Raw genomic sequence first — 24,905 nt, forward strand, 5'->3', positions numbered from 1 at the left:
TTATATTAAAATATATTATTTTTGGTTGTACATTTTTCAATAAAGAAATTATTCATTTCCTAACACTGATTCCTCGCGAGAAGTAGACATCCACCTTCTGATTGGTTCAGCTGGCAACGTGGTTTTTTCGGAACTCTTCTCCTCCAATCAGCTTCGAGCTGTCGGCCGGACGTTTAATCGCCGCTGTTTTGATTTTGTCCTTGCTGTCTGGCGGTGATTGCTGTGTCAGCTGATCCCTGAGCTGCTTCTGATAATGATCCCCCTCCTCAGCAAGTTTCAGCCCAGATGGAGGAGTTTACCCTTCAGGCCACCGCCTGCAGGAGCTACGGTAGCTCCCAAGGTAAACAATTCTGCTTCGCTTTTTTTGTGTGTGTACTCTGCCGACCCCAAATATACTGAATATAAACGAAAAACAGGTTTCCTTCCCCACGCTTTAGATTCCCGATTAAACGCCATTACAGTTTTTATTTATTTTTACAACAACAAAAAAATAACATTTGAAATCATGAATGCATGTTTGAACCGTGCAAACTACTTCCAACCCAAACCTGATGTATACTGCATGTTTACTTACTCTTATAGTGGTACAGCAGGCTCAGCATATAGAGAACAATATTAACACGAACTCATCCAAGAAATCTCAGCTCCCCACAAACTCTGCGGGTTTGTGTGCCTGCAACATGTGCTTATTTTGCACTCGGTGACGTAACCGAAGGTGGGAAGAGCTGACAAAGCCTGTACCTGTGTAAAAGCAGCATTACTTCATGATAATAATACACATGTAGAAAAAAAAACATAATGTATGGTGCTGTAAAACTACTATTTAAAGTAAGAGCTTTTCAAACGGTTATGTAAGTAAATGCCACTTCACTTCTGGTGATGAGTTATGTGGCCTCTGGACATTGTTGATAACAAGAAGACGACTTTAAAAAAAGAGGCTGATGTTATTTAAAAACTAGATTTGATCAGAAATGAAATCAACAAAAACACTGATTGTGAGGTAATGACTCATAAATATGCCCCGCATATGGATATATGTATAGGCAAGGCAAGTTTATTTTTATATGGATATATGTCTGAGATGGCTGAAAGAGATGAGTCTCAGACCCTGTTGTTTCAAGGCAGGTAGAGAAAACTTAGTTACACTATTATAACAGTGCCTTGGTTGAAAGGGCTCTGTTTCAATTGTATATTGTACATTATTTGATAATAAGCCTCTGCACATATTTTAAACCAAAAGTTGTATCTGGAAGAAGCCATTTTCTGGAACTCATACTATTATAAGGATTAATTGTCAAATAAGATGATCAGTTTTGCATCTAAACGGAAGAGGTGCATTTCAAGATGGTACACAATATGTATCCTTCTAAGGCAGTGACTGTTTTAACTGATATTAAAGCTAAATGCCCTCCTTGTAAATCGTCATTCGTTAGTTTTATAATTGTTCTTGTAATTTTGGAGTAAGGTAAAAATTAATTTCTAACAAAAGTGGACAATCTGGGACAGTTAAAGTTGGTACATTCTCTGCAACAACAGAGACGTTTAATCCTGTGCTATGGGGTCAAGAACAAAGGTCTTTCTAGCCCGGACATTTTATCTTCTCTGACGTTATATTTGCAAGAACGTCAGAGCAGAACTCCTGGGAAGTCCTCATAGTTCCCACCCACTGCAGACCTTCTTAGTAGAGTAAACACGCCCACAGAAAGCCTCCAGAATTCACATAGACTCCTGGATAGGTGCCAATATGTACTCACAAGAACTGAGCGAAAGTCTGGTGGCCTTCAATTTAATCCTAACATAGCTGCCATGACTTGAATGATTGGAAATTTGCGCAGACTGGAAAGACTTCAAATTGATTCTGATCTGGGAACACATTTGGGTCTTCTAGAGCAAGCTTGAAGGTGCTGCTGGGGAGATGGATGGATGGATGGATGGATGGATGGATGGATGGATGGATGGATGGATGGATGGATGAATGAATGGAATAAACCCATTTCCCACTGTACATCCCATACAGTATTTTCTCCTCAGATTTATACTGATTTATACCTATATGAATTACTTCAACTTACCTAGAACCATAACTGAACATGAAGAAGCAGCATTTAGTTCCTATGCTCCACTTATCTGGAAAAAACTTCCAGAAAACTGTAAAAGTGCTGAAAGCCTGAGTTCCTTTAAATCAAGATTAAAAACACATTTGTTTAGGACTGCCTTCGACCGTTAAACTGTTTTACTAAAACATCACTAGTTCAACTTTGTAGTCCAGCTGTTTTTAATGTTTGCTTTTAGTTTCTGTTCTCCCATGTTCTATTTTGTTTCTACATTTTATTCCTTCTTGCTTTTATTCTGTTTTATTTTCCTATATTTTAATCATGTAAGGCCCTTTGCATTGTCTTTGTACTGAAATGTGCTATACAAACAAATTTGCCTTGCTTGCCTTCAACACTTTCAAACCAAATGAGCTATGGTCTCAGGCTATAGGCAGGTGGCCCTCAGTACCATTTAATAAAAAGAAAATAGCAGTTTAAAAGTAACGAGTAAAAGAAAACAGCTTTTTAATCTTAAATCAAAAGACCACTGAAGACGCCTTTCTACATGTTACCAGCAGAGTGCGCTGTTTACGCTATGGCCAAAGAGGAAGAACAACTTTTTTTTCCTGACTAAGGTTAAATGGGCCAAAAAGATTTGAGACAAAAAATAAAATTAAATAATAATTATATATATATATATATATATATATATATATATATATATGTGACAGCTGTTCCAACTGTCATATATATATATATATATATATATATATATATATATATATATATATATATATATATATATATATATATATATATATATGTGACAGCTGTTCCAACTGTCACACAGAGACAGGAATGGTAAAGGGTTTCTGTTATTCTTTTTAATATTACTTTACATATTGATTAGTGAATAGTTTAGGTTCATCTCTTTAAATTTGTTTTCATTAGTCTGACACTTTAGTTAACTATTTGCAGTGCACACATTTAGTTAACTTTGTTTGTCAGTTCTCTTGTATTTTGTTAAATGCAACAAATTAATTTTCTTCTTTTGAGTTACCAGTTTCCTCTGGCCCGGAAGCTGAAATCATACAGATGAGCTCCAGCTGATGGCTGTCAAACTTCATCAGCGGGTCGTTCCATTTGTTTGCCAGAGGAAGGGGAAATTTTGCCTTTAGTTTATTTAATTTTACCATTTATTTAATGTATCTTCTTTTTGTAACTTAGTTTAATAGTAATATTTATCCAATTTAAAGATTTAGTTATGTGCTGACCAGTATTTGTTTAAGTTCATGTGTGTTTAACTACCCCCTGTGTGTGAATTAGCAGTGGTCTGATCAGCCACTATTTAAGTTCCCCCTCATGTCTCGTTTGTGAGGTCAGTTTTGTGCTTGAGTTCTTTGTGTTACTACCTGAGTTGTAGTTTGTTATGTTGACCTCAGTTTTTGGGCCCCAATTTATCATTTTTGAATATATTTTGAATTTTTGTAATAAATTAAGAATATATTTTTGAAAATTCATCAATGTCTCTTTGGCTGGTCTATGTAAAACCCTCACAATATATATATATATATATATATATATATATATATATATATATATATATATATATATATATATGTATATGTATATATATGTATATGTATATGTATATATATGTATGTGTGTGTTGTCTGGTTCTTACACAATTAGGAGTTGAAATAACTAGTTTCTAATCTGGAGGAAAAAAAGATATTTTTTTATAATACAGTCAACCATCAGCAAATACATGCTTGCTACAAGGTCTCATACAAGTGAAAGGCATCAAACATTTCTGTGGCTTTTTTAGTGATTATTTAATTGTATGTGTGCCTGGAGCCCGCTGTGCACTGCAGAAATAAGGGATTTACTTCATTATAAAAATTCACATTTGTGTAATAATTAGGCAAACGTTAAATATGTTTGTGACAGATTAATAAAGAATAGTTCAAAAGGCCTCCTGGTAATTCTGGAGGAGCTGCAGAGACCCAGAGCTCATGGGAGAGAATCTCCAAGTGTCACAACTATTGGTCTCAGATGCATATGGAAAGACTTAAACTGCTGCCAACAGCTTCCTGTTCTCCTTCTATAGATGATGGCTTGGCTCTCAGAGTCTAAGCTCTCTCTCCCAAACGTAGCTATTGGCTGAACCTTTACTGTCACTTACCGGATGTGTTCACTTTCATCCTCTAGAACTGAAAACTGGCTCCGAGCTTATCGTTTTTACTATTTTCACCCATGGAAAGTACTCCTGCATCAATGTGTGTCTCTGCTCTGTCTTCTCTAACCCCAGTCGGTGGTGGTAGGTGGCCGTTCACACTGAGCCTGGTTCTGCTGGAGGGTTTTCTTCCTGTTAAAGGGGAGTTTTCCTCTCCACTGTCGCCTTATGCTTGCTCGCTATGAGGGATTGCTGCAACGACAACGCAGGCGACTCTCCGCTGTCTCCACATGCTCCAGGAGGAGTGAATGCTGCAGGTCAATGACTCGACGCAATCTGCTCGGTTTCCTGAAAATATCTTTTAACCAATTTCTATGATAAACTGATCCTGACTGCATCGTTTGGATCAGATGGAAAGTATATACTTCACCTGAAAGCTGTCTATCATTCAACTGAAGTGACTTTTCTGTATGTGGAGTGCCTTGAGTGTGTTGTGAATTGGGGCTACGTAAATAAACTGAATTGAATTTTAGCGTTGTTTTAAAAATGATAAAAACAAGACACAAATAATGGTGGGACATATAAATCAGTGGTTCATTTTAGTGGTGTGGAAAAGTAAGTTGGAAAAATGTTTAATTAGGCTTCATTTTTGAATACAATGCACATCCTGGTTCTGTCTGTTGTTGTTTTTTTTTCTTTAGCAACATGAGTGTTCATCTGAAGCGGTCTGTTGCAAACACAGAGGTTGTTAATTAATATAAAATAATGAGGGAAAAGAAAATGTTATCTTTCAGAATGAGCTCTGAAGCAGATGTCAATCTGAGAACTTGTGGTAAGATTTGAAAGCTGATGTCCCTGAACAGTCTTCTTCATGTCTTACTGGGCTGAGGGTCCGTCTGTGTATCATCCTGCAGGTTAATCTTCTGTCAGTTATATTTAAAGCCCAGCCGTCCTGTAAGGCATCCTTTTCAGAAGAGAATAGTTCAGGAGGAATTGTTCAGCCTAATTAAAGGAGCTTTAACGCGTCCAGCATCTGACTGTTTCCTTATTTCTTGGGATTCTCAGGTCAGGCTGTCCACAGCTCCTCCAGAACCCGTCATTCCCTCTAAGAAGCCCATAAAAGTGGAGCTAGTCGGAGGAAAGCGATACGCATGGTGCAGCTGTGGACACAGCAGGAAACAGGTGACAAAATCTTCTTTTTCATTTTAATTTATGTTTTAACGACAAAGCTCCCAAAAACGAACCCATTTTATATGTGTCTCTACAAACTATTCAAACCAACCTTTTGTTAATTCAAAAACATTAAAATTTAAAGATTTGGTTGACTTTAAAACTGCTCAATTCATGTACAAAGTAGAGAATAATTTGTTGCCCGTACACATTCAGGCGCTGTTTTTGATCAGGGACAGTGCTTATTATCTTAGAGGGTACAAAATGTTTAGCAAACCAAAAGCAAGAACAAATGTAAAACAATATTGTATTTCTTTTGTTGGGGTTGATGTATGGACTAAACTAGATCAGGAGCTAAAAGACTGTACAACATTGATAAGGTTTAGAAACATATTTAGGAATAATGTGATTAAACATTATGAATCATGTGAATGTAATTAATAGCAGTAATATATTGACTGTATTACATTTTTTTCAAAATGTTATTAATGTAGAAAAAAAAATCCTTTTCCTAAAATCATATTTTGGTATGTACTATAAAAGGTAGCCATCTCTTTTTTTCTTTTCTTGTCCAATGTAAATTGGTTTTGGAGGGTGGGCATTATAAGCTTATTGCTTCTGCCAATACACTGTTTTTTTTTATTTATGTATGTTACAAGGACATATATTAGCTATAGTATACTTGTGTGTCTGAAATAAATAAATAAATAAACTCTCTGTTTTTAAGCCGTTCTGCGATGGAGCCCACAAAACCAGAGCGCAGGGAATGACTCCGCTCCGCTTCGTACCAGAGAAAGACTCCACGGTGTGGCTGTGCGGATGCAAGCACACCAGCAGCCCTCCTTACTGCGACGGCACACACAAGCAGGACTTCATCGTGTCCGCGCCGCTGCACGAACACGCAGACTGAAGACGGCGGAGGAGGCCTCATCGGTCTGTGGCAGAGAAAACAGCCCTCTGGGCCAATCCCTGATTTCTTTTTTACTCTCGGGACGGGATCCGTTTTGCCCAAAACATTCATCGGTGGGACATGTCGCCGGGGAACTAAGAGCAAATCTACTTCTGCTGAAATGTGAGACTCTAAACAGCGCTAAGGACACAAAGGTTTCCCCCTCTTAACTTCTAAGACTAGTGTGTGATTTTTACCGCAAAATGGAGTATGACGTCAAAAAAAACCAATTCAAAGCCAAAATAAAATCATCATGATTCTTCCGTCTGTGTACCTTAGGTTCTCTAGACGCTGTAATTAGGGACTTCCTGCATTTCTGGTCTGGATTATTGTAACTGGACTAGTGACAAGTAAAAGAAAAACATCTCAAAGAGGTGATTGTATGCCTGAGTTTGTTACGAAATCAGAACAAAGCAACGATTCAGAGGGACATTCTTGTCGTGAAATGCTCTCCCTACTAGATATTCTCATGCGTTAGCGGTTTATAAACAAAGTGGAGGTGAATGGCGACTCAGACACAGAGCTGTCCCATAATGTGGACGCTGAGGCTCTCAGTGCACAGAGGTAACAGAATTTCCAAAGAATCAACGCCTACAGACCTCCAAACGCTGTGTAGCCGTCAGATCAGCTCATGAACGGGACATAGAGCGCTTCATTGGATGGTTTCGCCTGGCTGAGCTGCTGCATCCAAGCCTTACGTCGCGCAAAGCTTATTTTAAGTTACGCCTGGACTGTAGAGCGATGGAGACATGATCTTTGGGGTGATGAATCATGCCTTTCTGTCAGCAGTCTGACGGAGGCTCCTTCCTGTGCCAACATATCTGTACATGAAGTAATAATGACAGTTTGGTATCAAAGACCTTGATTCCTGACCAAAACACCAACAGAACCCCTTCAGGAGCCAGGCGTCCATCATCAGCGTCCGGCCTCACAAACGCACACTGGAAGGATAGTCCAATCATTTCCACACGCACACGTCGTGGAACGCCTTCGCAGAAGAGTTGGAAGCTGTTGTAGCTGGAAAGGAAACATCTGGATGGAGAACGAGAGGTCACTCAGGCAGGGGCGGTTCTAGACAGGGGCCAACAGGGGCCCATGCCCCTGTAGAAATAGTCCTGGCCTCTGTTATGGCCCCTGTACTAAAGACATGATATTAAATACACTTCTCAATTATTTGCAATGGCAAAGAAACCATAACTGATTGGTCACTTTGAAAAATATTTTTCACCTATACAGTTTTACTCTAAAAAGAATTTAAAACTTAAGATGTTTCACGTTTAGCTTTAGCTGTATTGATCTCGGGGAAAAGTTTTCAACTGCTAGATCAGGGGTCTGAAACCTGCAGTTCCAGAGCCACAAGTGGCTCACTTAATATTATTACACAGTTAAATATTGCCATTTTATTGTTTTTTTTATGCCCCTCTGAAAAAACACTGGCCCCACCTTGGCCCCCCTGGTAAATTTGGCCTAGAACCGCCACTGCACTCAGGGCCATCTGCTTGTGAAGGCAGACGAGTGAATGCCTAAGCGATGAATGGGCTGAGCTTATGCAACGCTCCTCTAGTCACACAGAGCGCTCAAAAATACACCAATATGCAGATAGGTAGGCGGCTTACCTTGCCCAAGGGCACGTCATCAACATGTGACAGGAGGAAGCTGGAATTAAACCCACGATCCTTCCACATTGCAAGATAGCCGTTCCACCCACTAAATCACTGTCACCATGTAATGTGATTGAATGGATTTGGGCTTCACTTCTTTTGCATTTAAATTAATATAATCTGGAGACATTTTGGAGCATGAAAGGACAAAAAGACAAGGTTTATTTTTAAAAGACATAAAAAAGCAAAACATTTGAAAAATAAATGTTTGAAAGAAGATATGTATGTTTTTAATATATTCCTCCGTCTATCCCAGAAAGACCTGCACACATCATTTATTTATTTTTTAATGTACTTTTATGGGTTTTCCTTTTCTTAGCAAAGAAGTGGAAAAGACAAATCTCGTTGATCAAGACTAGGACTATATTTTTAAAGTAATAATGTGCTCCACACTAATATCCCAAAGGACAGCTTGACATGCACTATGTTTTGGATATTGTTTTCCCAGGAGTCGTGAATTCCCACTTTGCATTTTAATGATGTTTTCAGCGTGTTGGAGGGAGTCTGGTTGCCGTAGGAGCTCATATCTGAGACAGATGACAAGATGCCAAAGGTAAAGGAGAGAGTTGGAAGAAAACACAAGAAAAATGTGGATTTATAGCAGATAACGTCATCACAGAATTGCAGGGTATATATAGCTGTCCTAATCAAGGCACAGCATGATACTCCACAGCTGCGTTTTAGGTTTTCCCGTGTCATTGTGTATAATTTCCAATGTGTGGATTTTAATGCGTCATGCCCCTTTATATTATTACTATAATTATTTGGTGCAACCAGATTTAATACAAAATGAGCTTCTTCCATGACCCCAACGCAGCAAGTCTGGGGGTCCTTCATGAATTTGCGGCTTAAACTGAATGCCTTCAATTTAAACTGCATTTATACAATTTCCCTTTACAGCTCGACATGGCAACAAAGCACACAACTTAATTTCTAAAAAAAAAAAAATAAAAAAATGGCTGCACAGATATGAACTTAATGTGTTCTCTTATCCACACACGGTTGGTATTACACAGACTCCAACCTTCCACCTAAATATTTTAAACGAGAACCCAAGAACGTCTTGATTAGACTTGAGGTTTTCATCAGTGATCATGTTCAACTTCTGCTGCTAGGTTCTCTTTGCCGCCATTAAAAAAAAAAGGGTGTTTGTTTGGCTCGTTAGATCCGTGAACCCGTCCGTGCCAAGGAACTCAGTGAAGATTTAGGAAGAGGATTTGTATTTTTACACAACCTGCACAAGTGTTTTGGAGCCATGTAAAAAAAAGCTGCAGATTCCAGAATTGCCGTTTCAAACAATTATACAGCCCCTAAAAATCTATTGATTCAGACGCGTTAAATCGTTGCCAAAAACTGAAAGGTGACGCAAACTTTTTACACTCATGAAACATGAGTATTTAGTATTTGTACTAACACTGAAACCTCCTGCCTCCTAGAGAAAGCTTTGGCCGTCGGGCCAGACAAAGGAAGAGCTTTTTGGTCAGAATGACGAGCATGTTTGGAGGAGTCAAGGTGAGATTCTGCAAGCGAAAAACAATGTATAAACTGCCAGCAGCATCGTGCTGTGGGGCTGTTTTACTGGGAGTGGTACTCGTGGATAAGCATAACAAGGGAAAAAAAAAAAAAGAGAGTACTTCCAAAATCTTAAACCAGAGCAAAATAAAAAGTGTTTAAAAGACAACCTGCTGAGAACTGCTGGAGCATGAGCGTCTCTCCACGGTGAAGCCGGCTTTACATAACCATGGACGATTAAGCTACCAACCAAGAAAGGAGGAGCTGGGCCAAAAAAAAAAAAAGAGGTAGACTGAAATATAGAACTGCTCACACAGGACAATCCAGATACTTTCTGGTTTTATGATAAAATAAAAATAAATAAATAAAAAAACAGCTGCAAAGTGTTAGAGCACAGAACCAACGATCAGTCATGGTGGTGGCAGCATTATGCTGTGTTTTTTTTTTCTCTGTGCATTACATGATCCATATGGAATAATAGAAGAGGCTTTCCTCTAAACTACACACCCTCATCTGAAAACAGCTGAATAGGTGGAAAATGAACACAACATGGTGTCAACAGGAATGAGTTAACGCCATAGCTGTGCCATATTTCTGGAGGATAATGGCTAGTCGCTGGGAAGAAAGAATGTATAACTGTTAAATGACTCTCTTTTCTGATATCAGGTATTTAAAATGTGGTTGTTAAGGTGCAACTTCCTAGGAAACATCTGTACAAGTATTAGTGTCAATCAGAATAATGTTAATGTGGATAACAGAAAAATCACATTAAACTTGTTCAGCTAACCTGTTTGGAAAAACATGTTTCCAATTAAAAGTTAATCCCAGGTGTTATGTGAAAAAAATATGACACTGGCAAAAAGGATCCTGAAACAGGATGAAATTATAAAAACAAGAGGCTCAGGTCAGAAAAACCTAGTAAGTAAACATTTTATTGACCTAAAACATGCACATATGGCTGATTTAGAAAACAAAAAAACAAAACAAAACAAAAAACCCAGAACGATTCTGTTGAAAAGCAACAAAAAGGGAATGTCGAAATGTACGGAACAACATACATTGCAAAATTTCCAAAAATCCCTTCTTATTCCCTTCAGTTCTTTGCAACAGAGACAGTGTTGCAGACGGACGCGTGGCGCGCCGGCGTGGTAGTGCTTGGACTTGAGTGTGATAATACAGCTGTAAAAATCCTCCTGCCGAGAGGAGGAGCGGCGGTTTCCATGACGGGACCTTCACAAAGTGCATCGACGGTTTTCCATAAATGTACACGCTACCTGATCAGGTGCTGCTTGTATCGGACACTTTCAGAAAAACTCCTTAAAAAAAAAAAAAAGTAGAGAATTAGCTTGTCTTTGCCTTTTTTTTTTTCTTTCCTTCCTTCTTTCATTAAAAACATCCAACTGAAAGCAGTGACTCGCACCAGAAAAAGCTTTCGGTGATTCTGCGGACACGTCTGTGGAAATGAAACGGACTCACTGCATATACGATACAAAAAAAAAAAACAAAAACAAAAAAAAAACGGGTACGATATCTTGTATAAAAGATAAGTTTATACATTATGTATGCACACATGCTCACGTTTGATACATACTGTACAGTTTTTGTATGTGTGCACGGCTCTAGTCTACCACACAAACACGCACATACATACGAGAGTCTATTTGGCTGCACGTCTCAGTCTTTCCAGGCCAAAGGGGGCGGCGGATCGCCCCCCCGCCTGTCCGGAAGGACGAAAGCTCGAGCCTCTGTCGGCTCCGTGAAGAAAAGGAAAAAAGGGAGCAGTTAAAGGATCACTGTCCTCCCCCCCCCCCGCCCCGCTGCTCCGTGGGTGTTAGGTCGTGGGAGGCGCGCCGCTTTTCTCGCCTCCCCGCGCCTCCTCTTTGCCGGCCCCGGAGCTCGTGCCGTTGACTGTCACCTTCCGGCTCCCGGAGGCCTGCTTGGAGGCGAGGGCGTGTCGCTGAGTGTTGTTGGGCGCGGCGGTGCCGTTGGGGCTCTGGACGGCGGGGGACACGTTGTGGGAGGCGGGGCTTGTCTGGGAGGCGGCTCTGGTCGGCTGGGCTGCGGCGGGGCTGTGGAGCTTGTCGCTCTGAGAGTCGCTCTCCGACGTCGGGCTGGTGTTGACTCCGTCGGAGTGGGCCTGGGCGACGGACTGCGAGGGTCTCCTGCGTTTCCGGGTGGGTTTGACCAGGTACTGCAAGGGGATGGGTCCGGTCTGTGTGGGATTACATACAAGATGAGGGAACCGTCACGTTTTCTAGCATCTTATGACAATAAAGCCGAGCCTGATGGGGCTCTCAGACTAGTCTAAGGCTACGTTCACACTGCAGCCTGAAGTGACCCAATTCCAATTTTTTTTGCCCATATGCGACCTGGATCTGATCTTTTTATGACAGTCTGAACAACACAGATCGGATTTTTTAAAATGTGACCCAGGCCGCTTGGATATGTGGTCCTGAATCCGATACGTATCTGATCTTTTCTAATGCGACCTGTGTCTGTACAGCCGGGTCACATTTATCCAACCTGTACGTCACCGATACTCAACAAACGTCACTATTCTGCGTCCTGCTATGCAGAAGCGGGAAAAAAGACGACACCCATAGCGGACAACAGTGACGAGAGCAGTCAATGGAGAGAAAGCTCCGGTTAGAAAATAAATTAATGACTGCAAAATGCGCGCCAGCATTATAATCCATGTTTACTTCCGCAAACACTGAGGACGCTTGCTACGTGTGACGTCATCGCGTCCTCGAGTCCATATGCGGGACACTTAAGTTTAACGCATTCAGTTCACACAGGAGATCACATACAAGTCACATATATTTGGAAATGTGAACGACCATGTAAAAAAATCCGATTTCACAAAAGAAAAATCGGAATTGAGCATTAAGACCTGCAGTGTGAACGTAGCCTCAGTCTCTAGCAAAAAGTGTTCATAGCTGAGGAGCTTTCTCTCATTTTGTCACATTATTATCATCCCAAACTTAAATCTATTTCAGTGGAATTTTCAGCGCAGAAATGTGTCAAAAGAAGAAAAGAAAAAAAACATGGTTTCTAAACGAACCAACAGTGGAGAAAATTGAAAAAAAAAAATGCATCGTTGTCCAGATAAATCCAAATTCTTATGATAAATTTAGTCACGATAACAATAAAACAATACGAGAAAGGCCCAGCCCTATTGTTGGATTTAATAAATGAAGGGCAGGTAGAATTTCCTGATTAATTAAGTTACTTGTCTCTCAAGTCTAGTGACCTTTCAGATAGTTGATTAAAAATGTGCAACCATGCATAATTGTTTTTTTTTTCCTACGATTATGTCATACTTTGAGTTCATTGAAGAGCATGGCTGTAACGTGAGAAAATGCAAAAAGTTATGCGAGCCACTGAGAAGTTAATGCTCTCACAAGGAACAGCAACGAGCCCTGAAACTTGTTTGTGTCGACTACGTTTTAATCTACCATACATCGTTCGGAGCCGTTTTAGAGTGAAACCAAACTTAGCAACAAATGTTCAAATTTCTAAAGGGTACGACATCCGGTCACTTACTCTTCTCCACTCGTAGAAGTAGGCGATATCCATTAGTGTGTAATAGTCTTTTAACGGCTCGTCCCCATACAACACCTCCACCTGTGACACACAGTAAGAGAAAATAATTAACAGTGGCACAATTATGATGTCTATCGTCACGAGCCTCATGAACCGGATCATCTCGTCACATTTCCTAAATTATTGTCCCGACATCACTGCAACAGTCAGGAGCCTAATGCACCAGAGCAGTTTCCTGTTAGAGATCCAGTATAAACAACATAAATGTCCTAGTGAAGATCAGTTAAGTGGTACTACGGAGCGGTCATCCTCTCAATGAATAAAAAACACAAGATGCTGAGGTTAGATTTCCATCAGACACTGGCTAAAGGGCTCCTTTCAGCTCTTTCTCCAGACTCTGGGACCTTAATTTCCACATAAAATGCAAACTTAACTTTAATCCGAGAAAAGGACTTTGTACCATTGAGCAATAGTTCTAACAGATGTTTTCCTTCCACTAAATCTTCTACAACTACTACAGTTATTAAAAACCAGCTTCTTTAGCAATGACCCTTTGTGGCTTTTTTGTGTCAGTGACACAGTCAGCAGTCTTCCCTACGATTGTGTCGCCTATTGACCCAGAGGCTCAGGAATTTTTTGTTTTTTTCGTTATCAGTAAGCTACAACCATTATAATGAATAAATGCTTAAAATATTTCACTTTCCATGTACTGAAACTGCTGATTTTGCAGGTTTTCCCACTTGCAAAGCATGTAGACGTCTTTCATTTTTTAATCATAGGTACTCTTCAACTGTGAATGACAGCATCTAAAACAAAAATCTATCAATTTGCATTTTATTGCATGACATAAGTATCTGATCACCTGCCAACCAGTCAGAACTCCGGCTCTCACAGGCCTGTTAGTTCTTCTTTAAGAGAAAAGCCCTCCTGTTCTCCACTCATTACCTCCATTAACTGCACCTGTTTTAACTCATTATCTAAATAAAAAGGACACCTGGCCAACACACTCAAACGCCAACCTCTCCACTGTGGCCAAGACTGGAGAGCTGTATATGGACATCAGGGATAAAATGGAAGGCACGCACAAGACTGGAATGGACTACAGGAAAATAGGTAAGCAGCTTGGTGAGAAGGCAGCAACTGTTGGCACAATTATAAGAAAATGGAAATAGTTCAAGATGACGTTCAATCTAACGCAGCCTGGGGCTCCATGCAAGGTAGCAATGATCATGAGGAAGGTGAGGGACCAGCCCAGAACTACACAAAAGGACCTGGTCAGTGACCTGAAGAGCGCTGGGACCTGTCTCAAAGAAGACAATTGGTAACACACCACACCACCATGGATTAAAATCCTGCAGTGCATGCAAGGTAGACGTGCAGAGGGACGGATGTCGTTGGCTAAGATCTCCTGATTCATGACCCCATACGGTGCACTCGGCCTGTCCTCTTTGCAGAAAAGCATCCCCAAAGAATGATGTTTCCACCTCTGTGCTTCACGAGTGTACTCATGCTTCTTCTTCTTCCTTCAAACACAGTAAGTGGCGTTCAGACCAAAAAGCTCTATTTTCATCAGACCTTCTCCCTTTCCTCCTCTGGATCATCCAGATGGTCATTGGCAAACTTCAGATGGGCCTGGACATGTTCTGGCTTAATTAATGGCATTGGGTCGTGGCTGGGTCTTCCAGCATGACATTCCAAAAAAGTAAAAAAACAAAGAAACTGGACTGGTTTTTCGTAGTTGAAGACGTTTCGCTTCCTCTCCAGGAAGCTTTCTCAATTCAAAAAGGGTCAAGAAAGCTTCTTGGAGAGGAAGCGAAACGTCTTCAACTACGAAAAACAAGTCCAGTTTCTTTGTTTTTTTTTTTTTACTTTTTTGGAATAACCATGACCTGGATGACTGAGAATATTCCAGCATGACAATGACACAATGCACAGAGCAACTAAGGAGTGGCTCCTTAAGAAGCGAACAACATAAGGATGTGGAGAGGATCTGTATGGAGGAGTGGTCCAAAATCCCTGCTGCAGTGTGTGCAAACCTTGTCAACAACTACAGGAAACATCTGATATCTGTAATTGCAAACAAATGGTTTCTTTACCAAATAATAAGTTTTGTTTTTCCCGTTGTATCAAATACTTTTGTATTGATTTTTCTGGATTTTTGTTTTAGATTCCATCACTCACTGTTGAAGAGTACCGATGATAAAAAAAATTAAAGACTTCTACATGATTTGCAAGTGGGGAAACCCTGCAAAATTGTCGGTGTATCAAATACTTGTTTGCCCCGCTGTACATAATGAACTTCACTTTCTAAAATGAACATTTTCCCAATATTGAAAGTTTTTTTAGACATACCTGTACAAGAAAAAGAGCAGACGTTTTATAAAAAGGTGCATTTGCAAGAGGAAATGTGTGAAATGTATGTTATCAAAATATACAAATTAAAAACTACCAACTCCTTGTCCTTAGTCTGGTGAGAGGCATTTATTATTTATTTACTGTTTCAGTCCGTTAAGAGTTCAGATAAGGCCACATACAGGTGTATCACAGCTTAAAGGTGGACAGTCACACTTTGCTGCGGCTTAATCAGGATTCGGCCATCTGCCCAAAGCAAAGATTCTCACTAGTTGACCTCTCCACCAGTTCAGGCCATACACAGGCTTATCATCGTACCAGTACCACGGCTGTGCACAACACTACACAACAACACAAAAGCAGTTAAATGGCAGCAGCTGCAAACTGAAGCTCCTGAATTAAGATTGACACTACCGGAGAAACGCCATGATGCATCTCCCTCATATTTTCAGGCTGTGTGAAGCACAAAGTAAAAAAAATAAATAAATAAATAAAAAGGCTTTGCCCCTCCCCCACATAATGCTGCATTCTTCTAGTCAGCTGGGTGAAGGAGGAATCCAACACTTTCAGCTTGCCTCTGTGCAAATGTGTCTGCTTGGAAAGGTTTCCGGTTGCAAGAGGCAGTCATGGAGCAGCGTCCATCGTTCCTACTATAGTAACAGCGTTTTTAAAGTGAAGCTCACAAATCATAACCAGCGTGTCCTTTCAGCATCCAGCCACAGGCTCTGTCCACGTAGATATTAAATTAATACGTTGCCTGCTGGCGCTGGTCAGAGGACCCGGCGGTGCCGACGTACGGCAGCGTCGCCCCTATCAGTCTGCCCCAGAGCAGCTGTGGCTACTAACGTCGCTCACCACCGTCAGGGTGGGAATGACTGACTGTAGTGTAAAGCGCTTTGGGGTCGTCAGCCTAGTTAAAGCGCTATACAAATACAAGCCTTTTACCATGTTGTAATTTACATGTTTGGTGAACATCAACTTGTTAGGCTCTCAGTTAGGGATCTTCTGATCTGATCCCAGGTACGTGAGAGATCTCTGCTCCTAATGACCAGATATTTACATACATTGTATGAAAAGAAGTTTTGTTTTCTCACCAATATTAAAATCAAGCTAAACTTTTCTTTTTTTTGGGTGAGTTTGGATTACCAAAACTATTTGCTAAATGCCAGAATAATGGGTGACGGGTTATTTTATTACCTTCTTTAAAGTCAGAAGCCTAACTCTAGAAGTTTTGGCAACAATGACAACATTTGGGAGGAAAACGCTTGCAAGGCTGAAAACACAGCATCCCTACTGTCAAGTACAGCTGGAGGATTGGTGCACTTCAAAAAATAAATATCATCATGTAGAAAAAAAATATTCAGAAATACTGAGGCAACATTTCGAGAAATTCCCCAGAAAGTTAAATCTTGGGCAGAACAGGGCTCTCCAAATGGACGGTGACCCGGACCGTTCCACCAAACTAGTAACAAACTGGCATAAAGACAACCGAGTCAACGTTTCGGAGTGGCCATCACAAAGTCCTGCTCTCAGTAACAATAAAGACCTGTGGACGGAGCTGAAAAAGTGTGTACCAGCAAGGTAGTCTAATCTACAAACCTGAGCCAGTTACAGCTGTTCTGTCCAGAAGAATGGACCAAAACTCTAGCAAACTATTGGGAAGCTTGTGGAGGGAAACCCAGAAGGCCTGACCAGGCCAGATGGTTTATAACGCAATTGTACCAGATATTCAGGAAAGAAACCTATGCAAACTTCTAAATTAGAAAAAAATATTCTATAAAACAAAATATTCTCTCCTATTATTCTGGCCTTTAACACAGAGAAATAATGTTGGCAACACCCACAGACCTTAAACGGGCCAAGTTAAAGCTCACTTGATGTCAGGCAGCGAGAAAAAAAAAGTGTTCTTCTCATACATTGTGTGTTAATATGCTTTAAACTGTCCAAATAATAGATTTTATTAACTTTAATGATGTATCGGACCGGACTTAAGATCAACGAAGTCCTATTCTTACATGATCCTAATTGGTAATAAGGACCAGAAATACGACACCTCTCTTCCCAGAGTCGCTCTATAAAGAGCAAAAGAGCAAAAATGGATTAAACTTGAAAAGCAACAACTAGATTTAGTAGGCCTTTTTTTCTATACTTTGCACAACAGTATATTAAAAAAATTGAAAGTAAAACAACAACAACTAAACCTCATAGATAACATATAGTAGTAACAATAGCATATTAATTATGATCTCCACAACATTAGGAGTTATCACAACAATTAGAAAAAGATATTTGACAAGAATTCCCGTCTTTTCGCTTTGAGTTCATAGCAAATATATACTCCTGATAATGAGTAGCAGCCTACCAGTCAACAGACCAAAGAAATTCAGTGTATCGTTTCCATGTCAACAACGAGGTTTTACTGAAAAAGCTGCTTCTGCCCTACATCTGCCGCTCTGAGGACGATACCACCTCTTCACCTAAAAACACGTTTTATGCCGCAATAAACAACTCGTTCAGCTGTTCTTCTGGATATGCACACTGTGTGCAGCAATACTACGATACAAATGATAGAGTTGCGATACGTTGTGCAGCCCCGTTTCCACAACTCTTTAATTTTCACCCAAATGCCCGGAAACCCATAATAATTTTACCCAAACGCTAAAAACAGCACAGGTTAGTGCGTGTGCGCGCCCACTTACCCGGTAGTTGTTCGGTATATCCATCTTGCTCCGGAGAAACTTTGCTAGGTGCATGATGGACATGGCGGCCGGGCACTGCAGGAAGCGCTTCCCGTTGGACTGGGAACGAGGAACGGCGCAGAGGAAGGGCGTTAATAGGATGAGGGGCAGAAAATTGAATTCAGATGACTAAATACGTCGCAGAAAACATCTGTACCTTCTCTCCTTCCATCTCCGATCGCTGCCTTTCATTGCTTCTGCAGACACAAATAAAATAACAATTTTAAGATTGTGAGAGCGCGACAGGGCTCCCACACGTTTTAACTTCTTGACTCCAGACTAATATGCAGCTGTAAGATTTTCCTGAATACTTTATATCATTTATTTAAACAATAAACATTTATCTATCCTAATTGTTCTTAGGTGTGGGTCATTTCATTGTTTTCTTGACATCAAGGACTCAAATAAACCAATAAGCCATGAAATATACACTAAATGCAGTTTCTTTACAAGCACATTTTTTAACCATTGCCACTTTTATTTTGTTTAAAAAAAACAATATAGTTAGGAGCCAAACTACGTGGAGCTGAATTTAAAGCGAAATAGCCTTTTTCCATCTAGTTTTCATGTGGCAGATCAAATAAAGCACATTGTCTATATAGAAGTCAATTTAAAACCCTCTGCGCATTTATTATGAGTCATTAGATTTTTGTCCTTTGGAGAACAGAAGAAAAAAAGGTGTCAAACCAAACATTTTCCATATAAATCTTTGTTATGTTTTCCCGTGTATGCATCTCTTGCAGCCATGAAAAAAGTCATCAAAACAAATCTCATACCTTTCAGGAGCCCTGCACCTAGTAAATATCTACCTGGATGAAGATCACCTTAGACTGACATGCACTTTATTGCCGAACGTATTCCCTCGCCTGCCTTGACTCGCGGATGAACTTCAGTGACGTCTCGTTCTTAATCCACAGGCTTTGCGGCTAAAACAGCTTCAATTGTTCTTGGAAGGCTGTCCTCAAGGTTCTGGAAATGTTTCTACCAAAAGTGCATTTGTGAGGAGACTGAAAGAAAGCCTGGCTCTCAGTCTCCGCCCTGAGGCTACGTTCACACTGCAGGTCTTGATGAAATCGGATTTTTTTTTTAAGAGGCCATTCATACTACTATTAAATGGGGTCTGTAATGGTAATGGTCTTTAGAAGTGTTCAATAAAGTTTTTGTTTAAAAAAAAAATGCAAATACCGCCCAGCATCTCTCCTTGTTATTATTAGAAAGTCGTTGAGCAATGGTAGCTGACAATATTAAGACCACATCATAGCAAGACCAAGTAAGGTAAGAAGACGGCAGCACAGCTATTAATGTTTCTTATGGAGCGGCGTTAGCTGATACTGCTGTGTGTTGGTGTGAAGTGAGGGACAGGAGAGCGACATGAAGGACGGATAAAGTGCGACATGACCGTCCAAACTGCGGTCTCCGAATTAGTGGCACAGATCGGAGTTGGGCCGTTCACCCTGCCATGAAAAAGACAGATATGAATCGCATATGGGCAAAAAGGTTGGATTTTGGTCTCATTTCCCTGCAGTGTGAACGTAGCCATACTCATCCCAAAGGTGTTCTGTCAGGTTGGGGGTCTGAATCTATGCAGGGTTAGTCAAGGCCATCCAGACCAAACCCTCTCATCCACATCTTTATGGACCTTGCTTTGTGTACAGTCATGTTGGAAGAGGAAGTGGACGTCTCTAAAGCGTTCCCACAACGTTGGGAGCATCAAATTGACCAAAATCTCTTGGTCTGCTGAAGCATTCAGAGTTCCTTTCTCTGGGAATAAGGAGCCAAGCTGAACTCCTGATAAACAACCTCACACCAGAATCCTCCCTCCACCAAACTTTACACTTGGCACAATGCAGTCAGATTAGTACCGTTCTCCTGGGGACCACCAAACCCAGACTCTTCCATCAGATTGTTAGATGGAGAAGCTCGCTCTGTCACTCCAGAGAAGGCGCCTCCAGTGCTCTGGAGTCCAGTGGCGGCGTGCTTTGCACCACAACATCGATGCTTTGTATTTCACTTGGGTGACGTATGGCTTGGATGCAGCTGATCAACCATGGAGAGCCACTCCATGAAGCTCCCTGCGCTCTGTTCCTGAGCTAATCTGAAGCCACATGAAGCCTGGAGCTCTGCAGTGACTGACTGTGCAGAAAGTTGCCGACCTCTGCAGACCTCAGCATCCGCTGCCCGTCAAGTTTACGGTAGCCTATCACTTGGTGGCTGAGGTGCTGTTGTTTCGCTTCCACCTTGTTATAAACGCCGCTGACAGGTGACTGGAGTATTTAGAGCCATACATCAATTCACTGAGCTCCCGTTCTGATTATTTAGACGGGTGAGCGAATACGTTTGGCAATAGGTGTAGCTATTTGTGCCTAGGCAGTTGGTGCTGTTTAATCATTTTTCCCTCATCATTAACTTTCCAACACACAGAAGACCACTCATTTCAGTTTTTTTTAACTAAAAGAAAAAGAAAGAAAGAAAAATGCTCAAAAAAAACCCCCGGAAATCTTGCACTCACCTGTTCCTCTCGTAGAACTGTATGGACAGACTGATTATTTCGTCCTCTGCTATGTTAAACGTCTCCACCACTTCGCCCGGTTCCAGCTCCCGGTTCTCCGCGTAGAAGTCTCGCCTCCTTTTCATCTCGTCTGGGTATCAGAAAAGAAAGGCGGCGATAAACGGACAAGGACAAAAAAACACAAAAAGGAGCGAGACCAGCAGCAGCTTTCAGGCTGAACCGTTTTACCTTTGAACAGGCCTGGAACCAGCTTATAAACTATGTCTTGCAGAGTTTTGTCCGCTCTGGAAAAAGGAAAAAAGGTTTGATCAGGCGATGGCGCCAAATACGTTTATGCCGTTAAATTTAAAAACAACAACAACTCCGGCTTACCTAATGCTGAGCTGTGGACATGTCTTGTGCACTTGGACGTCACAGCGAGGACAGAACTTATTGGTCTCAAGGAAGGCCACGATGCATGTTTTACAAACTGGAAAAAAGATGGGGGACAAAACCCAACTTCGTGTTAAGGAGTCACTGCAGACGAGGCTCAATTAACATCTTTATGTGGAGATACAAGAATGCATGTCAAAGTTAGCTGGCTCCACAACAAGCCCTATGAAGAAAGCATGAGAGACCTTTGAGAGGACATGAAAACTACAGACTTCACCGACCAATCAGCCAGTGATCAGAATCAGAAAGTTGCAGGCCGGAAAGACGGACACACCACACCGCGTGCTAACAACTGCAGGAGCAACATCAATACTTATATATTCATAGGACAAATCTATCAGTAAAATTCTGTTTATAATAGTATCTATCTCTATATTTATTCAGTAATAATCCATGTCCTGTACTTATGGAAACCATTGTTTATCCTGCACTTGCTGCTATTGCACTTCTGGTTAGACCTAAACTGCATTTCGTTGCCTAGTGCCTGTACCTGTGTAATGACAATAAAGTTGAATCTAATCTAATCTAAAACACTCTTCGATGCGGAGGTTGCTACCGAGCGAAGTAGACTTGGTCAGCCGTTTTCAGCGTTAGCGAGGTGCTTCAAATCAAAGTCGGAGGAAACAGGGAGGCGGATAAAAAAAAAAAGGTTCAATAAAAAGGAAACTGTATTTTCAGCTGTTGTTGTCGCATTTAAAAAGTAACAAACTCTGCGGAGCTGAGGAACGCCGCCTGCTCTCTCACAAACGCTGCGTGACATCGCCTCTGATCCCAGTGTTAAGAATCAATGACCGATCCCAGAGAGACTTCTTACCAGCTACAGCAGTTTTCTATAAACTCATAAATGACTGAACTATCCAGTGTTTTAGTAAATCAGAGCTATCACCTCTCAAAATGTGAAGTTAAACAGCTGGTATGTCTTTTCAAAGGATGTAGTGGAAAAAATAAATATCTTGCATCGCGCTGCTCCTTGACATTTTGAAGTTTGAAAAGGAACAAGAAGTTAGTTCGCTGGTAAAGGAGACTAATTTTAATAGTTCATATTCATAGTTAATATTCTTTGTATAGATTCCTCTGTGCCGCAACCAGGAAAGATTTTAACTTTATTTGCAGATTTTCAGTAATGCAGACCCAGAGACAGCTATTTTTGGGAAATAAACATTGATTTATTCTACTTTAAACATGTTATTGTTACCGCAGCAATACATCAAATTCATCTGCAAAGAAATGAAGATCTTTGGCAAGATGCCGCAGAATTAAACTAGTATCAAATCAGAGCACATCCTGTCTGCTTTACATCATATTAACATTTTTTTCATTTGCATACATCAGCCTCAGCTTTAAGGCTCCTTGCATCCAAATATGGCGGCCCCATGGTGTGTGCCCCCAAGCTACAGCCGAAATAAAAAGCTGGACATTTACAGGCAGCGTTAAATCAATTTGGCTGCTTATGATTTTATTTTCTGAAGATACATTTTTGGACTGTGGGAGGAAGCCGGAGGAAGCCGGAGTACCCGGAGCGAACCCATGCATGAACGGGGAAAACAAGCAGAGTCCATGCAGCGAGACCCCGGGGTGGGATTTAAATGGCTTTGCAAGGCAACAGCTCCAACAACCATGCAGCCCACCCCAAATTTTCACCAAAACAATCATTTCCCGACACCGGATTTTCCTCTCAGTGAGTTCATGTGTAAATCAAATCAATGATTTTCTAGTGTATAAATTTTTTCCTACTGCAATCAAAACTCTGATTTAAAGATTTGTTTGTCTACACCCAAAAGAAAGCAAGAATTTGTCCACATCTGTTCACGCAGCAGACTTTTAGAGGCCTAATTATGTAAAAGCAACATCTAATCTCAGCAGGCATGGACGTGTGAGGGTCCCTGAATCAGTGTGCAGTGCATGCAGGAATGGGTGCTGATGCCTTCATCTGAAGGGAACTTACAGGAGTGCAGACACTCTACGATGGTCGTGGCGTCAATCAGGTAGCCGGCGCACAGCGGACATGTGAGCAGGGGGTTCAGGTCTGTGATTTTGACCCGGTTCGGCTGCATCTTATCCATCTGTGCAGATCTGCAAGGGGGAGGGAAGCAGAAGCAGCCTGAATGGAAAAACGTCTCTGATTTGGTTACCTCCACGCCGCGGCTGCTCGCAGGCAGACAATCGTCTGCAGCTCGTCCTTGGGACAGCACCTTGTGGAACCACAACAAACGGACCCAAAACAACTCCGAACTGCACGCTGCTGCGACCAATACACACCCCCCCCCCCCCCTCCCTCCCTCCCTCCTCTCCCTCAGGGCAGCTACACGCAGCAACCCGCTATTCAATCGCCCTCTGTGTGGCCTCATCTTGTGCAACAAGCTCCCGACTGCCCCCACGGCCAACAAAGAGCGACTCCATTTCCCCGGAGCTCCGCCGTCCTCCGCCAGTCCGAGCAGGCAGGCTGGCGGCCGGGGGTGGAGGGGAGTTCCCTCCCCCCCTCCAGCACACCCACGGGGAGAACACCGATACCGACGGGGGGCTGCAGAATCACCCTGGTACACAAAGCAGCCATCTTAAATCCACTGACAGGGCTGAATCGGGAGAGCGAACAAGAGGCTCCTCAAAATGTGACACCGTGCAACTCTGCGTGCGCCTCCGCGAGCGGCGGCGCAAAGAGCCGCGCGACGGGGCAGCGGGTGCGCCGGTGCGTCGCGCGGCGTTCCTACCTGAAAAGACATCGACGTTGCCCCCTCTCTGCTGCCCAGCCGGACTCCGGGAGAAATTACTTGCACTTGAGCAGAATTGTGCAGCGGCGCCAGAAAATGGCTTTTTTCAGCCCCGTCAGAGGACTGCCCATTTTTGGTCACGTGACTTTATTTTGTCGCCTCGTCGCTCTCTGCGCTCGGGCCTGAACGGGGAGTCCGGACCCTCCGCAGGCCCTGCTCGCTCCGTGCACGACGCCTTCTCCCCTCACAGGCCGTGCGCGGCTCTCTCTCTCTCTCTCTCTTTCTCGTTCCCGTCAGCCCTTCTCTCACGAATCTCTGCCGCCGAGTGGGGATGGATGTGCTCCGCCACGCCCTCTGTTTGTTCCTGCCTGCGTGGAAAACGGTTCATCTGCTCCAGAGGCCCTGCAGGCCTCACGAGTCCAGGGCCCCAGCCCAGAGAGGGCCCTTAAACACACGATTCATTTGCGATACAAAGCTTGTCTTCTCGGGTTTTTTTTTTTAATCCTTGCTTTAAAAAAAAATGGCTACTTCAGTGGCACAAAACAAAAAGGAAGTTTTGGCTGTCTTGTGTTTACAAAAATACTAATAAAGGTTTTATGTATTTCAATTAAGTGAATCCGTATCGCAGCAGTTCAGAACATATATCTCATCTAAATGCATTTTTACAAGACGACACATCCAATTTGTACGTTGAAATATACACACACACGCTTGCTTGCACTACTCATGTCTTACACACAACTTTTATGTACATATAAATTCTCCTTTTGGTTTGCCGCTACATTCCTGACAAGTAACTAATACTAAGATTTATAATGCTCCTCTTTTATCTTCTGCTTTTACTCGGAGCCCTGCAACGAAATTTCATTCAAACGTACATTGTGAAGGTGCAGTTGAGTGACAATAAAATATGTCTAGATTATTTTATCAATTAAGTCATACAGACAGATTCAAATTCATTGTTAGCTATAACACATTTCAAACTTAGACTCATCTGTAAGGCAAGGCAAGGCAAGGCAAATTTATTTATATAGCACAATTCAGTACAGAGACAATGCAAAGTGCTTTACATGATTAAAATACAGGAAAACAAAACAGAACAAAAGCAAGTAGGGACAG

At 41.7% G+C, this 24,905-nt stretch overlaps 2 protein-coding genes and 1 long non-coding RNA gene across 4 annotated transcripts; 2 read left to right on the top strand and 1 right to left on the bottom strand.

Moving 5' to 3' along the window:
• The first annotated feature begins 116 nt into the window (after nucleotides 1-116).
• On the top strand, nucleotides 117-7,341 carry LOC105921208 (CDGSH iron-sulfur domain-containing protein 3, mitochondrial). Its single transcript, XM_012856912.3, has 3 exons — nucleotides 117-340; nucleotides 5,275-5,391; nucleotides 6,107-7,341. The coding sequence occupies exons 1-3, from the start codon at nucleotides 254-256 to the stop codon at nucleotides 6,287-6,289; spliced, it is 387 nt and encodes a 128-aa protein (XP_012712366.2). The 5' UTR covers nucleotides 117-253; the 3' UTR covers nucleotides 6,290-7,341.
• LOC118563158 lies at nucleotides 2,855-3,553 on the top strand. The gene is made up of 2 exons (XR_004931056.1): nucleotides 2,855-2,894; nucleotides 3,097-3,553. It is a non-coding gene; the product is annotated as an uncharacterized LOC118563158 (long non-coding RNA).
• Nucleotides 7,342-10,406: 3,065 nt separating the features above from the next.
• On the bottom strand, nucleotides 10,407-24,109 carry LOC105921219 (polycomb complex protein BMI-1). 2 transcript variants are annotated; one of them, XM_012856922.3, is made up of 9 exons: nucleotides 23,787-24,109; nucleotides 23,024-23,151; nucleotides 21,019-21,115; nucleotides 20,875-20,930; nucleotides 20,647-20,776; nucleotides 18,295-18,334; nucleotides 18,099-18,197; nucleotides 13,048-13,128; nucleotides 10,407-11,713 (listed from the first exon to the last, which is right to left on the bottom strand). In XM_012856922.3, exons 2-9 carry the CDS (start codon nucleotides 23,139-23,141, stop codon nucleotides 11,333-11,335), a joined length of 1,002 nt encoding a protein of 333 aa, XP_012712376.1. In that variant the 5' UTR covers nucleotides 23,142-23,151; nucleotides 23,787-24,109; the 3' UTR covers nucleotides 10,407-11,332. The 2 variants fall into 2 exon arrangements, with proteins under 2 accessions (XP_012712376.1, XP_021168831.2); XM_021313156.2 differs by lacking the exon at nucleotides 23,787-24,109 and having other exon boundaries at nucleotides 23,024-23,761.
• Nucleotides 24,110-24,905: the final 796 nt, after the last annotated feature.

Source organism: Fundulus heteroclitus, chromosome 5 (genome assembly GCF_011125445.2).
Source record: "Fundulus heteroclitus isolate FHET01 chromosome 5, MU-UCD_Fhet_4.1, whole genome shotgun sequence".
Lineage (NCBI taxonomy): Eukaryota > Metazoa > Chordata > Actinopteri > Cyprinodontiformes > Fundulidae > Fundulus > Fundulus heteroclitus.

Bases quoted from the DNA above. Each gene is read 5' to 3' on its own strand.
- LOC105921219 (XM_021313156.2), bottom strand. From the start codon at position 23,426: ATGAGGCCACACAGAGGGCGATTGAATAGCGGGTTGCTGCGTGTAGCT. The intron at 21,116-23,023 runs GTAAGTTCCCTT...TCTTTTTTCCAG, and splicing joins CGTAGAGTGTCTGCACTCCT to TTTGTAAAACATGCATCGTG. The intron at 20,777-20,874 runs GTAAAACGGTTC...TCTGATACCCAG, and splicing joins GGTTCCAGGCCTGTTCAAAG to ACGAGATGAAAAGGAGGCGA.
- LOC105921208 (XM_012856912.3), top strand. From the start codon at position 254: ATGATCCCCCTCCTCAGCAAGTTTCAGCCCAGATGGAGGAGTTTACCC. The intron at 341-5,274 runs GTAAACAATTCT...TGGGATTCTCAG, and splicing joins GAGCTACGGTAGCTCCCAAG to GTCAGGCTGTCCACAGCTCC. The intron at 5,392-6,106 runs GTGACAAAATCT...TCTGTTTTTAAG, and splicing joins GTGGACACAGCAGGAAACAG to CCGTTCTGCGATGGAGCCCA.